The 15,778-nt window shown below is 61.8% G+C and overlaps 3 protein-coding genes across 8 annotated transcripts in view; 2 read left to right on the forward strand and 1 right to left on the reverse strand.

The window, feature by feature from the left end:
• The window catches only part of SDK2 (sidekick cell adhesion molecule 2), a 52,177-nt gene extending 50,151 nt beyond the window's left edge, over positions 1–2,026 (forward strand). Inside the window, exon 45 of the mRNA XM_069872244.1 lies at positions 663–2,026. Coding sequence (XP_069728345.1) covers positions 663–1,016 — 354 coding nt within the window. The 3' untranslated portion in view covers positions 1,017–2,026. The remainder of the gene's footprint in view (positions 1–662) is intronic.
• Positions 1–15,778, reverse strand: part of RPL38 (ribosomal protein L38) — a 472,498-nt gene that overhangs the window by 113,474 nt on the left and 343,246 nt on the right. The gene's annotated exons all lie outside the window — the stretch shown is intronic.
• Positions 7,909–14,873, forward strand: CDC42EP4 (CDC42 effector protein 4). 3 transcript variants are annotated; one of them, XM_069872259.1, is made up of 2 exons: positions 7,909–7,992; positions 12,896–14,873. In XM_069872259.1, exon 2 carries the CDS (start codon positions 13,031–13,033, stop codon positions 13,958–13,960), a length of 930 nt encoding a protein of 309 aa, XP_069728360.1. In that variant the 5' UTR covers positions 7,909–7,992; positions 12,896–13,030; the 3' UTR covers positions 13,961–14,873. The 3 variants fall into 3 exon arrangements, with proteins under 3 accessions (XP_069728360.1, XP_069728362.1, XP_069728361.1); XM_069872261.1 differs by lacking the exon at positions 7,909–7,992 and adding an exon at positions 8,520–8,719; XM_069872260.1 differs by lacking the exon at positions 7,909–7,992 and adding an exon at positions 8,927–9,105.

A 15,778-nucleotide genomic window follows, 5' to 3' on the forward strand; every position in this document is an offset into this window, starting at 1 on the left:
CAGGCAGCTGTAGCCCCGCAGGATTGGGGCCGCGGGCAGCTTCCCAGGCAGGCAGCCCCTGGGGAGGCCACAGGAGCATCACCCCCAGCATCGATGCTGGGTGGCATCTGTAAAGATGAGGCTGAAGCCCAGGGGAGGGTCCCCGGGGTCCCCATTGCTGTCCTTGAGCAGGAGGGGGTCTGGCCCTGGAGGACCCCCCATTGCTGCCTGCATCGGCTCTTTCTTTTCCCTTCGCAAAGCGGATGCCGGCTTCGCTCCCTCTTGCCGCAGCGGGGTTCGAGTGGCTTTTGAGGAGCTGTGAAGAGCAGCAGGAGCTGGAGCTGGCGCAAAACAGCTTCCCCACCGCCCTCAATGGGCCCTTTGTGCATGGCCAGGGGAAGCTGAATCCAATTACTGCAGCGGGGAGGCAAGGCTGCCAGCACCCTCCTCTAAAAAACACCCTCCCCACCAGCCTGGGGCAGCACAGCCTCAGGAACCCCCCAGCCTCCCAGGGGCCCACGACCCTGCAACCCTTTTCTACCAGGTTTTAGCTTTAGAAATCCCCCAGCAGTGCTGCAGCCATCCCAGCCCCTGAAGTCTTTTAGGATGGGCTCACCACAGCGCTGATTTTGGGGGCTGGGGGATGATGCCCCTCATGCTCACCCCGCTGTCTTGGTCTTTAGGGCAGCGACAGCGAGTACGAAGTGGACCCCAGCCACCAGAAAGCTCACTCCTTCGTCAACCACTACATCAGTGACCCCACCTACTACAACTCGTGGCGGCGACAGCAGAAGGGCATCTCCCGGGCGCAGGCGTACAGCTACACCGAGAGCGACTCTGGGGAGCCTGACCACGCACCCCTCTCTAACAGCACCTCCACGCAGCAGGGCAGCCTCTTCCGTCCCAAAGCCAGCAGGACTCCCACCCCCCAGACCCCTGGCAACCCCCCCAGCCAGCCTGGTACCCTCTACCGCCCACCCAGCAGCCTGGCTCCCGGTTCCAGAGCCCCCATCGCTGGATTTTCTTCTTTCGTTTGATATTTAAACAGAAGCAAAACCAAACAGGAGACAAAAAAAATTCAAAAAAGGAAGAACAAAAAAAAAAAGCCCCAAGAAATTAAGAAGAAAGCAAAAAGTGGCAAGGGGGAGAAGAGGAGGAGAAGCAGAGAGACCAGAGGGCCCTGGGGAGGGCAGTGGTGCCGTTGTGGGCTCAGCACCGCGGTGGGTGTTTCTGTTTCTCGGCAGTGCTGGAACAGAACGTGGAGAGCCTTCCCTGGGGCTGGGGAGCAAAACCCAGCTCCTCTTCTTTGGCCAAAGCTTTCTGCATCATGGACAACTCAGCCAAGGTGGGGCAGGATCGCGCCAGACTTTGCCTTGGCACCCACCGCGGCTGCTCCGAGCTGCTGCTGGGCTCGCCAGGGGCCCTGGGTGCTGCCAGCCTGGGTGCAGGGGCTCTTGCTGTGCCAAACATCAGCCCCTCTGACAGCCTCCACTTGTGGCTCCACCCGGACACAGGGACAAGTGGTGACAGAGAGACTCCCGACTGCAGAGGGGAAGAGTAACCCTGCTCATCTTAAAAACTCTGGACATGAAACTTCCACCCTGGACCCCTCAGTCTTTGGGGAGAAGGAGTCAGCCAATGTACTGGGAACCCAGGGGGGCAATTAATTCCTCCCCTTGTTTGTGCCTGGCCCAGCACAGCCTCCCCAGGAGAACTCAGAACTTAAACCCCAGGAAAGCCCTGCTGGGGTGCAAGCGGTGCTGATGCCTCCCCCTGGTTTTGCACCCCAGGGCTGTGCAGGGGCTCTGGAGAGGACTCAGATGGGGTGACATGGCGATTGTAGCCGCCCCTCTGCTTTTCTGGTGGTTTGGGGTTTTCTTTTAATGGGGTTTGGTGCAGAGGTCTGGGAGGACAAGGGGTGTTGGAGAGGGTGGCGATGCCCAGGGTGGGCTCTGCATAGCAACCCCCCACCCCCGCAGTGCCTACCGGTGAGCCAGGCACCAGCCTGGCAGTGCCGCAGTGCCCAGGCTGAGCTGAGGGAGATGCCAATAAATACAGCCTGAGGATCAGCCTGTCTCGCCTTTCTGTCACCCTGCTGCAGGGGAGAAAGGACTGGCCAGATGTGTCCGTCTGTCCCACTGCCCCGGCTGGGCTGGGGACATTGGGAAGGAGCTGGGCAGAGGGTGCCAGGGGCTGTGGTGCTAGGATAGGGCCCAGAAAGATGCAGGGATCTGTCGTGGCCGTATTCTAGTGTGTTACCATCCCATAGGGATAGAAAAGGGGGAGGAAAAGGGGACCCAGTGGTGGGAAAGGGGAGGAGGTAGGTGATGCCACCGCACCGGGCGCCTCTGGCATCACCAGCAGCAGTTCTGCATCACTGGCACCAGGGATTTCTCCCGGGGCAGTTTGCTTTCAGACCTGGCAGGAAAATCCGGCTGACGCACTCAGGTTTCATTGCCGTCACCCCTCCGGCAGCAAACAGTGTGGGTCTGGAGCCAAGGGCTGGAGAAAGCTCACCCTGCCAACAGCACCAGCACCAAGGCACATGCCCAGCTCTCATCCCGGTGTGGGGAAGGGTCTGGGGTTGCCAGAGGGAGTGATTTGCATTTGGGGACTGGTTGAGCTAAGGGTGCATAACCTAGTGCTGCAGCACCCTTTCCCCTGGAATGGGGAGAAAGGAAGGATGAAGATTAGGAAAAAAATTTTCATGGAAAGGGTCATTGGGCACTGGAACAGGCTGCCCAGGGAGGGGGTTGAGTCACCTTCCCTGGAGGGGTTTAAGGGACGGGTGTATGAGGTGCTGAGGGACGTGGTTTAGTGATTGATAGGAATGGTTGGACTCGATAATCCGGTGAGTCTTTTCCAACCTGGTGATTCTATGATGCTGTGATGGCATCACTGCTGAGCTGCAGCCACTGGCACGAGTGTCCCTGCCTTGGCACGTCCCCACAGCCCCAGAGCTGGCGGGGAGCAGAGGGCATTTCTGGCAGGTGACTCATCTGACCTACTTGGGAGCTGGCGCTGAAGGGAGCAGAGCACCCAGGGTGCCCGTGTCCTCCCTGGGCAGCGAGGGGAGCTCTGGCACCCTGCTCAGGTGGAGATCTTGGCACAGGGGTGGAAGGTGGGTCTGTGTTTGACCAGATAAATCCTGCCCCTTACTTGCAGCCCAACTCCAGCCCCAGGCATCCTAGCTTGATCAAGAGAGACCTTCCTCCCACAGGGATGCAGAACTGCTGGAGACACCGGGCAGAGCAGGTCTGGGGAGTCGAGCAACACGGGTGAGCTCCCCATGCGAGGGACGTTCCTTGTATGAGGGATGCTCCCTGTGTGAGGGACGCTCCCCACCTGCGCAGGGCATGTTCCAGCCTCTGTGAGCATCAACGTGGTCGCTCGACACGTCCCCTACTGCAGGGACAATGGGATGTGGGTCCCAGGAGGTGTCTGCTTGAGGTCTGTATGTGCTCTCCAGTGTGGTGGCACAGAGCAGAGTCCCAGCCCAGCTCGCCCATCCTGGCCAGGCTTGTCCTTGGCCACAGGGAGGAGAAGCTGGAGGGTGCAGCAACATCCATGGCAGGTTTGGAGTTGGTGCCAGGTGGAGGTGAAGCTGTCAGTGCAGCTTTGGCCAAAACACTTGGGGCTCAGCGATGGTGGTGAAAACAGGACGATCCTTTTCTCCGTGAGGTTTCCTGTGGCTGATGGACGCAGCACCTGAGGAAGTGGCAGATCCCACATCCCACCACAGCAGTAGGTTTGTTCTCTGCTCCTTGAGGAACCTCCTCGGAGGCAACCTGGGAGCTACACAGGGCACAAAGCCTAGCGTGACCACAGCAGAGATGGGCTGAGTGCCAGTGGCATTATTGGGAGCCCTCACTCGCTTGTGCTGCCTCAGTTTCCCCACAGCACAGATGCAATTGGACTGGCTGGGCCCACAGGGGAAGGTGCCGTGCTCTTTTCCAAGCACATCCACCGCTCCCCTGTCTCAGCTCTTTCCAAAAGTCTCTCTCTCCGCCTTGGCCCCTCCGGGCAGGTCTGGGCTGCCCGTGCCCAGCCCCACTGCTGCCTGCACTGCTGGCTCTCCAGGCTGCTCCGTGCGGCAGACGGGAAGGGCGAGCTGTCGGCAGCAATCAGTCCCCGGGGACCGAATCGTCCTTGACGTATCTCCTGCCTCCCGCTCGGTTCTCCCAAGGGCAGAGCACGGCTCGCTTATCAAGGTTGGCGAGTTGAAGTAGGGCAGAGGGGAGAAGCTGCATCCTCAGAGCTCGCGGGATGGACAGAGCGGCACCCAAGTGGTACTCGCTTGCTGTCCCAGATGCGATGGGGAGATGTTTGTTGGCCAGAAAGCGGGGTTGTGACCTTTTCTTAATGTATTTTAGCTGAAGCAGTGGTGGCGTTGGAGGAATTGAGTAGTAACAGTTAATTTCCACGTTGATATTAGATCAAGCAAGGTGTAATCAGAGCAAAGCGAAATGCTCAGTGTGGTTGAGGAGAAGCAGCCCTGCGGCCTGGGCTCTCCCTTTCTTCCAGATTTCCTGATTTCCCGACAGCTCTTGGGGCAGAGACGAGTGTCCCCACCTTTCCCTTGCCTTGGGCAGCAGGGACAGGGACAGGGACAGCCCCTCCTGCCGTGCTGAGGGCTAGGTGGGACTTGGCACATCCTCTGCTGCCTCTTGTGCCATTCCAGGCTGCGAAGCTCGCGGCACAAGCAGAAGAACCTTCCTTCCTGGTGTGGTGAGGAGAGGAGAGCAGCAGAGAGGATGGATTGAGGTCTGTGCACCCTGTCCCGCAGGTGTGGGTGACCAGCACACACCCTGGTGCCCTGGTTGAAGGGGTCTCTGCACCAAAGCTGTGCCTGGGGAGGGGTGTCTGTGGGTGCTGTTGGCTGCGATGGGTCCCTGCAGCAGCCACGTTCCAGGCAGGACCCTTTGGGGAAGCTGGGGCTGCTGCATCGAGGCTGGGCGATGCGTTCCTGGGCATGTGCCGGGTTGAGCCTGTTTCCTGGCAGTGCCAGCCAGGGGAGCATGCCGGCTGGGAACCGGCAGGCTCCGACCTGCGTACGGCTTGTCCTGGCACTCGCTTATGGGTGCCAAGGTGCTGGTGGTGAGCGGGTGTGCTGGTTAGCTGGATAACCACTCACTGCTGGGCGAATGGCACAGGGAAGGGGCAAACCCCCACATCTATGGGTGAGAGCGAGGGTCCGAGGGGTTGATGGGGGCTATCGGGGAGGTTTGTGGCAGTAGCCAGCGCTGGGTTCTAGGGCTGAAGGGATTTAGGGGGGCTGTGGGGGCAATGCCCCATCTCTGGTACCCTGAGGTATCCGGATAGCGATCCCCATGCCCTGCTGCAGCACTGGGGTTTGGGGGAAGCGTTCGGCTCACTCAGAAGCATCTCCTGCACGGCCAAGGCAGTGCTGGCAGACAAAGCTGGCAGGCCCTGACGGAGGGGATGGGGCTGCCGGGAAACTCAGGCACTTCTCCCTGCCCTGCTTTTCAAAGTGCCTTTCAATCCTTTTCTTTTTTTTTCTTCTCCACTTTCAAAAGCTACTGAGAAGCAGCAAAAGGAACCGGCAATGGGTTCAGGAGGGGTCGGAGAAATGCAGCCACCCTGTGCTCTGAACCTCCCAGCACCCCAACCTCACCCCCATTTCTGCAGGGACCAATCCAGCCCAGGGGATCTACGTAGCCTGAGCTGCAGTGGAGGAGAGGAGAGGGTGCCCATCTCTCCCAGGCAGTATTTCAAGTTGAGTGGGTGCCTGCTCTTTCCAGCTAGAGTTAGGCCACCCCGCGGGAGTCTTCGCCGGCAGCTCCCACAAATCGGCTGATGTTAATCCCTCCTGACTGCGCTGTCTCAGCCAGCACCGTGCTCCCATGACAGCATCAGGTGAGGTGAGCAGTGCTGCACCAGCGCGGTGCTTCAGTTGATGTGCCCTGGCTCTGTGTGAGTGGAAATTGACACTGGCTGGGGCTCTGGCAAAGCCTCCTCCTCACCCAGAGCTGCACCCAGTGGTGGCTCCCAAGAGACCTCTCCTCAACCATGGGCACGGGGCTTTGTCTGCTGCCTCAGTTTCCTCATATGGAAAGCAAGGAAAATAAAATTTGCCAGAGAAACCAGCTATGAAAACAGCACTGGTTGCGAGCCCAGGAAGCAGACTATAGGCACTGGTGGAGGTGTGGTGGTGCTGGACACCTGGGCTGTGTCTTTGGTGATTCGGCCACGGTGCTCATCTCGGCAGAGCCTCTCCAGCGTGCCAATCCATCATCTCTTCAGAGCCACCCTCATCCCAGCTGCCTTCCAGAGCCACGGCTCTGGGGTTATGGTGCAAGTGGTCTCCTGCCCTTCCCACAGAGGGAAGGTTCTGCGCTGGATGAACCATCAAAGCACCCAGTGCTGCCCAGCTCTGGCTTCCACCACAGACACGGCTCCTCCAGTCAGTGCCACCAAGCCCAGGAAACACAGCTCCATGCGCTGGTGACATGAGAAATCCTCAGCTCCCACAGCACCTGAGCTGGGTCACAGAGCCAGGGCATCCCAGGACCCAGCTCGCCACCCACCTGTGCCCCAGCCTGGCTCCCTCCACAGAGGCTCCAGACACTCTGGAATATGCAAGAAACGCTGCATTAGGCAGACGCTGGATAATCCTGTTTCTCCCGCCCCTTTTCTCCCACAAAGGTCTCGCCTTAATCCCCAAGAGCGGCTGCATCCCTGCACTCTCCCTTTCAGCACATCACCAAGGGCCAGGGTGGCTGTGGCGGCCCCACCATCACGTCCCAGCCATGGACCACTCAAACTTCCCGAGGGGCTGGGGGGCCCTACGACCCCCAGGGGGAGATGGAACAGTGGGGCTGGGATGGAGCAGTGGGGCTGGGATGGAGCAGAGAGCCAGTGTGGGTCTCACGGTCATGAGCGGAACAGAAGCCTTTGTGCTGCCCTGGGGCTGAACCCACCTCCTCATGGCGGCTCAGTTCAGCTCTTAATTGCCCTGATTTAATTACAGTCTGTCACTCCCCACCTTCTCAATCCCTGGCCGGTCTGCCAGGGCTGCAGCCAACCCCTGCTCCGCACTGGGGACCCCACTCGATACCCTCTGAGAGAAGGGCTCCAGGTCCCCCAGCCCGCGGGGGTGACTTCTGTGAGCGAGGAGTGGAGACCCCACTTGGGACCCCCCTGATGGAAGGGATCAGGGACCCCTAACTCTCCTGGGGGTTGATGTCCACGGGCAAGGTGCAGCAATCCCACTCGAGACCCACTAAGGGAAGGGATCTGGAACCCCCCACCCCTGCGGATCTCCCCTTGTCTAGAGATGGGCTGGAGACATCACTCGACACCCTTCGAGGGAAGGGATCCAGGACCCCTTACCCAGGACGGGGTGATTTCCACGGGCAAGGGACTCCCTGAGGGAAGGGATCCAGGCACCCCTACACAGTTTGGGGTGACATCCATGAACGAGGGATCCCCTGAGGGAAAGGCCCCGGGGGACCCCTACCCAGTCTGGGGTGACATCCATAAGCAAGGGACCCCCTGAGGGAAGGGATCCAGGACCCCTACCCAGGCTGGGGTGACATCCATAAGCAAGGGACCCCCTGAGGGAAGGGATCCAGGACCCCTACCCAGTCTGGGGTGACAACCATGAGCGAGGGACCCCCTGAGGGAAGGGATCCAGGACCCCTACCCAGTCTGGGGTGACATCCATGGGTGAAGGACCCCCTACCCAGTCTGGGGTGACATCCATGGGCGAGGGACCCCCTGAGGGCAGGGACCCGGGGACCCCATCCTTCCCCCTCGCCCACACAGGACCCTGGCCCCCCCTTCGCCTCCCCCCACCCCGGGCGGTGCCGCGCCCGGGACCCCGTCTCCCCCCCCCCCCCCCCCCCGGGTTTGAATGGCGGGCGTGGGAACCGCCCCGTGACGTGGCGCATCGCCATTGGCCCGGGGTGATGACGTCACGCGGCGGGGGGGGGGGGGCGCTGGGCTCGGCTGGGCTCGGCCATGGCTCGGCTCGGCGTCCCGGGATCGCAGGTACGGGGGGAGCCGGTGGGGGGGGTCTGTTCGGCTCGGTTCAGCCCCGCACGGCTCGGTTCAGCCCCGCGCGGCTCGGTTCCGTCCCGCACGGCTCGGTTCGAGGCAACCGGAGCCGAGCTTTGCTATTGTCCGGCGGGCGGGGTCCCCGCGGCGGCTCCGGGAACGGGCTGGGAGGGTGGGGACACCCCCCCCCCACCCCCCCCCACCCCCGCCTTCCTTTCACCGCGAGCGAAGGGGTTAACAGGATGCGGAGCCGCGTTTGGCCAGCGCGGACCCCACCCCGGTGCCCGGTGGCCACAGCCGGGGCGGTGGTTGCCCGCGGTCCCTTCTCGGAAAGGTCCGTGGAGCGGAGCCAGCGGCACCCCTGGGCTGGGCTGCCCGGGCGCTGAGTCAGACCTGCTCGAAATCCCCTCCCAAGCCTTCCTCCTGCAGCCTGGGACGGCGATCGGGGCTTCCCAGCCCACCCTCCCACCACCCCTTGGGAGAGCATCTCTCGTCGGGGGGAGCAGGGAGTTTCCTGGCTCCCAAACCCGCTCCGGTGCCCCGAGGACCGGGGCTGCTGGGCAGCGGGGCTCAGCCCGTGCCGCCCCGGCTTGACCCCAGCGAGAGCAGCGAGGAGTATAGATGTTTCCGAGCGCCGAAGCGATAAATCAGCGAGGCTGTGCAAAGGGAGCTGGGATCGCTCGCAGTCTGGAGGGGAAACTGAGGCACGGAGGGAGGCAGCGTAAGTCTTGGCGCTCCAGGTCGGGGCTTTCTCCCTAGCTGGGTGCACAGTAAACAAGTCTGTTTTGGACACAGCTCCCTCGGAGACCGTGGATGGAGTCCAGCTGAGGTTTAACACCCCAGGATGGTTGGTGAGTTTGGGTCCTGAGGGGGAGAAGAACGAGCCTGGCTTGGATCCCCATCGCCCCGACCCTGTGCCGCGGGGTGACCTGGCAGTGGATCTCTCTCCAACGGCTCCAACGGCTCCACACGCCGCTGCCGACAGCGTTGTGCTGACCGCGGCGGTCTCTCCCTTTGTTCCCTGGGTTTTGTGGCGAGCGCAAACAGCCAGCGTGGTTTTGGGCCCCCCGAGCCGGCTGCCTGAGGGGTGTCCAGCCCCACCGGCAGGTAGGATACTGCGGCCAAGCCGTGGGAAGCCAGCCTGTTTATTTCCCGTCCACCCCAGCAAAACTGCAGGAATTTGGAGCCAGGCAGAGGTCGGGAGGGCTGTTTAGCCCCCGGTATCCTGTCGGACCCTGGCCAGCTTATGTTGTTGTGAGAGACGGAGCCGAGGGCAGCAAGAAGATAACCTTTTCCCCCTGGAAACGTCCTCTCCTCGCCCCGGAGAGCCGCGGGCTGGTTCGTGGCCCCGTAGCGGGAGGATTTATGGTCGTGTGCGTGTTCTGGCGTGTCGTACCAATAGTTCCTCGCTGAACTCTGTCTAGCTCCCGGCTGCTGGCCGTCCCTCTGGGAGTGCTGCTCTGCTTTCGGCACTAGCGTGAGTTTCCCAGCTTGGCTCTGCTCGGCGTGCCGATAGCCCTGGCGAGAGCCAAACTTCGACTCCCACCCTGATGAGTTGTCTCGCTGGCCCCAGGCTCTGATTCTTGCTGCCTTTCTGCTTCCAGAGGTGCTGCTAGTGCTGCTCTGTGCATCCCACAGCATCCTGGTGCCAGGGACAGGACCAGACCTGTCACCTGTGCCAGGGAGGAGGCGGTCACCGGGGCGCCAGGGCTGCCCGCACTAACAGGACCGTCTGCCCCCAGGTCCTGGGAAGGCTTGCCGGGAGCCCAACGCGAGGGTGTGACAGCAGGCTGGTCCCCTCATGGGGATGGAGGTGGCAGGGTGTGATCTGTGCCCTGTCTCTGGCAGCTGTCTGCCAGGCAGTAACATCAAAGGGCCTCCCGAGCCGGATTCCCAGGGTGCAGCACATCAGAAAGTGGAGCTGAGCAGCCAGCGTGCCCTCCCTGCCCGGCGTGCAGGTTCTCCCTGGCCCCAGGTGGCACAGGGGGGACCGACCGGTCCAGCGCAACCCCTGTCCCAGCAGCTGGCAGGGTGGGGAGAGCATCCTCTGATCTCTGGGCTGGAGGGTGTTGCCTGGAGTGTTCTGCATGGCAAAGCTGGGGAGGCTTGTTTGGAGCCAGCCAGGCCGGCCGGGATGCATTTTACCCCCCCACACTCCATGGGTTTGGCTTTTCCAGTCACTGAGTGGGATGAGCCAGGAGCAGGACTTGTGAGAACGCAGCTGGGCTCAGTGTTTCCTCCATGCACACCCAGGCACTGGTGCTTTTTGGACCCCATGCGTGACTGGTGCTGAGCAGGATGGGGCAGGGAAGATGTGGGGGGACTTGTGGGAAGCCCACACCATCAGGACACGTGGTCCCTGCTGTCCCATCCTCCCCAGTGGCTGCAGGACCCCACTATCCTGCAGGCAGCCACCCACTCGCAGGGGAAATCGTGTTCCCTGCGACCTGAGGCTCCCGCTTCTCGAAGCTTGTGCTCCCAAAGGTCTGAGAGGGCAGGTGGAAAGCGATGCCTGGTCTGTGAGTTCATTTTATACCGCTTGTCCTCGAGCCACTGCTTGCAGGATCTGTCACCCTCTCTTTCTCTGAAGCCCTGCTGGGACTTGGCCACACTCTGGGCTCGCTGCCCCAGGACGGGTGGCGCTGCCAGCCTGCCTGCAGAGTCTCTCGGGTTACAGAGCAGCTTTCCCTGGTAGGTAGCTGGAGAGGCGGTGGCGGTGAAGCAGCCCTGGCCTCGTTTCCTTTGTAGAAGCCCCAGCAGTGGGAATATCACAGGATCCACTTTCCTGTCCCGCAGCAAGAGGAGAAAAGGGCTCTGTGCCCCAATCCTCCTGGGCAGGACGTGGCTGGCAGCTGGACTGTGCAGGCAGGAGCATCCTACAGCGCCGCTGTCACTTCTCAGGGTGAGCCAGGAGCGAAGCATCAAGGGACAGGGAGATCTTGGCCACCATGAGAAGGCTTTATGGGCAGGGTCGTTGAGGGAATGGAGCGGCTTGTTTGGAAGCTGTGGTGGTGATGGAGAACTGCTGGCCGGGACGGCTGCCGTGGCGCGCCGGTAACGCTCCAACCTCCCGGTGGCCCCTTTGCTGCGGCTTGCAAAGTATCTCACAAATGCTGAACTCGGCCCCGAAATCTAAATACAAGGGAGGGACAGTCCCCAGATGGCCTAAATCAGCAGCACGGTTGCCTGGCCCAGCTGGGGAGCTCGCCGGGAGTGTTTGTTTTCTGTAAAACCAAAGGCTGGAGGAATGCCGGCCTGAAGAGAGACCTCGCAAGGGGAGAAAGTCTGTGCCACGCACACGCACCCATGGCTAGCTGGGTGTGTGAGATCCTGGTGAGCGATCCTGGTGAGGGATCCTGGTGAGGGATCGCGCACAGTCAACGCGAGGAGGGGAAGAAGCCCCTTGGGGTCCCGGTTTGAGGGTGCGGAGAAGGTGGTGTGGCTGCTCTCTCTCTTCCCGCAGCTGCTGGGGATAAACTGGGGGCTCCCCCAGAGAGACACCCCATGCTCCGTTCCATCCCTGGGGCTCTGTGTGCAGGAGGGCTGAGCACTGGGACTTTGCACTCGTGTGGGGTCAGAGTCCGTCCTGCCTGCATGGCACCAGCTCAGCCCTAGCCGTCCAGAGGCCCTTCTGCTGCAGCAAGGGGTGGACAGATGGACATCGGAGGGCAGGTTTGGGAAGGGATGGGGGGGTGAGAGCTCTTCCCTAGCTGTGGGGCAGATGCTGCAGCCAATTGTGGTGTCCGGCGGAGTGGGGTACAGGACTGGCTTGTGTGGGACCTTGGTGGCATTGCTACCCGTGGTCTGCAGGGCTGTGACTCGCTTCCAGCTGACCCTGCAGAGCCAGGGCTGGGTGGGCAATGAGAGGGACGTGAACCCTGACCCGAGCCTTGCTCAGAGACGTTGTCCCTTCTCCGTGCGTGTCATGGGGCCACAGTGTCGCCAGCGGTGCCCGAAGGGAGGAAGCGGGCGGCCGTGAGCCCTTCCTTCCCAGCAACCTCTCCCGGGACCACCTGGGGCTGCCTGGCGCCAGGGGAAGCGCGGGATGTGGTGACGCGGTCTCTATCCTCATCCCCACCCGTGAAGCCACAGGCTCCGGGCTGGACCGAGTGCCCGGTGGCACCGAGCTGGCTGTGGGAAGGAGGAAGATGCCTCTCTGCATCCCGGTCAGCCCTCATCATCTCTGCCGTCAGCTGCCACCCCTGAGTCACGGTGGTGACGATGAGGTGGCTGGGAGGGTGGGCACAGCGTGGTGAAGCGAGGAGCAGCACGGAGGGCTTTGGGGTGCTCATGGGCAGCAACAAGGCTGTGTCCCTGCATCCTTATCCTGTTAAGCTTGGGCACAGAGGGGTCCCTGTCCTGGCTCCCCCCAGCACACGGTGCCCCCCGGGGGCTCTTCGCCCTCCTCGCACACTTCCTGACGTCTGTTTCCAATTCCTCCTGGCGTCTGCTCCTCCCAGCTTTCTTCCAATTAAAAAAAAAAAAAAAAATCCCAGGCATCTTCTCGGTGCGCAGCTCCAAGGGGCTCGATTGCTGCCGTGCCCCACTCGGGTGGGCTGGGTCTGCGCAGAGAGGGGACGACGGGTGCCTGCAGCGCCCTGCGTCCCTCTTCGTGCCCGTTCACATGGGCCAAAGGGTTGGGGGCCATCCTGCAACAACCCCATGCCCAGGTCTTCCTCTTGCAGCCCTGTCTGCATGACGGGCTCTGGGACCTGGTTGTTTAGGAGGTGTGGGGAGCTTGGGGGTGGTGGGATTGTGGAATGATGCCCCGTGTAGAGGCTGTTTCCAGCTGAGCAGAGAGGCTGGAAGGCATGAGATCACTTTTTGCAGATGTCAGCAGGGCTGTACCCATCCATGTCCTCGAAGCCTAACCACGTCCCTCTCTCCTGTTCCCCAGGAGTGACCTGTCTGTGACGCTGGTGGGAGCCCAGCCCTGGAGCATCAGCCGTGAGCACGAGCTGGGTCTGTGAGACGTGTGACTTGGTCTTGGCTGTCCCGGTGCAGCGCGGCACAGCCTCTCTCCACCGCAGCAATGCCGATCCTCAAGCAACTCGTCTCCAACTCTGCCCACTCCAAGCGGCGTTCCCGGGCTGACCTGACAGCTGAGATGATCAGCGCGCCGCTGGGGGACTTCCGCCACACCATGCATGTGGGGCGAGCTGGGGACGCCTTTGGGGACACCTCCTTCCTCACCAGCAAGGCAGGGGAGCCGGGGCTGGAGGCAGGCGAGGAGCCAGGTGCCTCCAAACCCAGCCTGCTCTCCCGCCGCTTCCGCAGCAGCAAGCGTTCGCAGTCGGTAACGCGAGGTGACCGGCGGGACATGCTGGGTTCGCTGCGGGACTCGGCTCTCTTCGTGAAGAATGCTGTCTCCCTGCCTCAACTCAACGAGAAGGAGGTGGACAGGAGTGCTGGGCAGCTGCCCAAGAGCCTCTCCTCCAGCCCGGTCAAGAAGCTGCCCGAGGAGGTGAGCCCTGAAGAGCAGCAACGCCCGAATGGAGCGGCTGCTGGGCCGCGGAGCCCTGGCTTGGATGAGCGTGACTTTGGGGACATCACGGAGCTGCCTGTCGTGGTGGCCAAGAGCGGGGCGGGCATGAAACACGCCGAGTCCATCATGTCCTTCCACATCGACCTGGGGCCTTCCATGCTTGGGGATGTTCTGAGCATCATGGATAAGGAGCAGTGGGAGCAGGATGAAGACCCTGAGGCAGAGGAGAGCCGCGAGGAGGAGGAGGATGCTGCCCTGCCTGGATCCCCGGCAGCAGCAGGAGCTCCGCTGAGCCAGAGTCCATCTGGCAGTGCCGGTGGCCGCTACCCCAGGGACAGCAGTTCAGTGTCCAGCTGTGCCTCGGGGCTGGAGGAGCGCAGCCCTGTCCCCGGGCCGCCGACCCACCGGGGCCCCCCGAAACGCCCCGATAAGGAGTTCTCATTTGCTGACGAAGACGATGATGAGATCAGAGTATAAAAAGGCGGGTGGTCGAGTCAAGGGGTCTGGCTCTCATTTGCTTGGACACGGGGCTGAACACCCCAGCGCTGCAACAGGTGGCACTGGGGAAGACTCAACTCCTCACTCCTTCCCTCTCCCATCCAGCAGCGAACATGCTGTGGCAGGACAGCACTCTGCTCCCAGGGCTGGGGGCAGCCTTGATGCCTCTCAACCCTCAGAGAGCTCCAGCACATCCCAGAGGGGAAAGCAGACTCAATTTCGGTTCTTTCTGTTGGACTTTGGATATTAGCTCTTTTCTTCCCCCCCTGCCCATGTAAAGCAATATAGGATCGAACAAGACGAGGCTTTGAAGTTTTAGCCCCTTTAGTAATATATATATTTTTTTCCACCGTACAGTTTTTACTGCTCTCCGATTTGTACTTAACTTTCTTTACTCTCGCTTTTGGTTTTAACAGAGGGGAGATTTCCCATGAGGAAGGACTTGGCTCTGGAGCTCAGAAGGGGCCCCTGAGACCATGGGTGGCTCCAGCTCCACAGGTTTCTTGGGGAGTTTTCTGCAGACCAAGAGCTTCCAGCCCTGTGCCGTGGTAGGAGCTCACTCCCCATCCCTCGGATGGATGGATGGATGGATGGATCCATCCCAAATGCTTGACACTCCATACAGCCCAGGGGTAGTGGGGATGGCCCCTGGCCAGCCCTGGCACTGGCTGTTCCTGAGGACGCTGAAGGGAGCGTGGATCTGTCCCCATGGGAGGAACACCTGGGTGTCCCCCATGAGCCGGGGTGAGCCCTGGTGTCCCGTGTGCCTCTCAGCCACCGTCACGGGGCCAGTCTGGCTGGGCAGTGCCGATGTTGGTGCGGGAGGTTGGGAGAGGAGGGTTTTATACTATGTATGTACAAATGCAAAGAATAAAAGGAACTGGTAGTGACAGCAGCGGCCTGAGTTCCTGGGGGATGAGACACGTGGGGTCGTGTGTGTTTGCACCCAGCTTTCTCTGTGCTGCCACCGTCCCCAGACCCTGTCCTGCTGGCCTGTCCCTCCCAGGCTGGTGTCCTGGCTGGCGTTGCGGCACCTGCAGCGGCCGTGCTTTATCTGCCCATCGCGTGGAGCTGCCTGTGGTGGGAGGAAATGGGTGAGATCCCGCTGGCCGGATCTGGCTCCGGGCTGGGACCCTCTGGCCAGGCAGGTTCCTGCCAAGCGGCAGCTCTGCCAAGATGCCGCTCTCCTCCCCACAGCCAAGGAGGAGGGGAAGGTGACGGTGGGGCAGGACTGGCTGTCCCCGCTCCCATGGGCTGGGGGCCAGGGCTGGGATTGCCCTGGGTGCTCCCGGCACTGCGGGGCTGCTGCGGCCCCTGCTGACCCCAGGGAGGGTGGATAGAGGGGTTGGTTGGCAGGGTGCGTCGTTCCCATCCTGTGGCTGGATTCCCACAGCTCAGCCTCTAGTGACAGCACGGAGGATGCCTTTCCCTCCTCAGTCCTGGTCACCAAGCTGGGCTGTGATGGCACAAAGTGCTGGGAGCAGCACCAGAGCCTTTCCCTGAGCAGATGGAGAGCCTGGCTCTGCTGAGAGCCCCAGCCAGGCTCTCCTCACCAATGCTGGATGGTGAGGAAAGGATCTGGCCCTTCCAACACCTATCGGTCCTAGGCGATGCGCCTGTCCCCTGGGAGGAATCTCCCCTGGTGAAGCCGATGAGTGCTGTGCTGCGGCTGGGGCACAAAGGGGTTCTGTGCGTGTGCCAGGGCCAACACAACGCCCCACGGCGTGGGACATTGAGCTATTGTCCACGCTGGGGAGAACAACAGCAGCTGCAGCTGGTGGCTCTGAGCCCACCGGG

This window comes from Phaenicophaeus curvirostris, chromosome 19 (assembly GCF_032191515.1).
Source record: "Phaenicophaeus curvirostris isolate KB17595 chromosome 19, BPBGC_Pcur_1.0, whole genome shotgun sequence".
Lineage (NCBI taxonomy): Eukaryota > Metazoa > Chordata > Aves > Cuculiformes > Cuculidae > Phaenicophaeus > Phaenicophaeus curvirostris.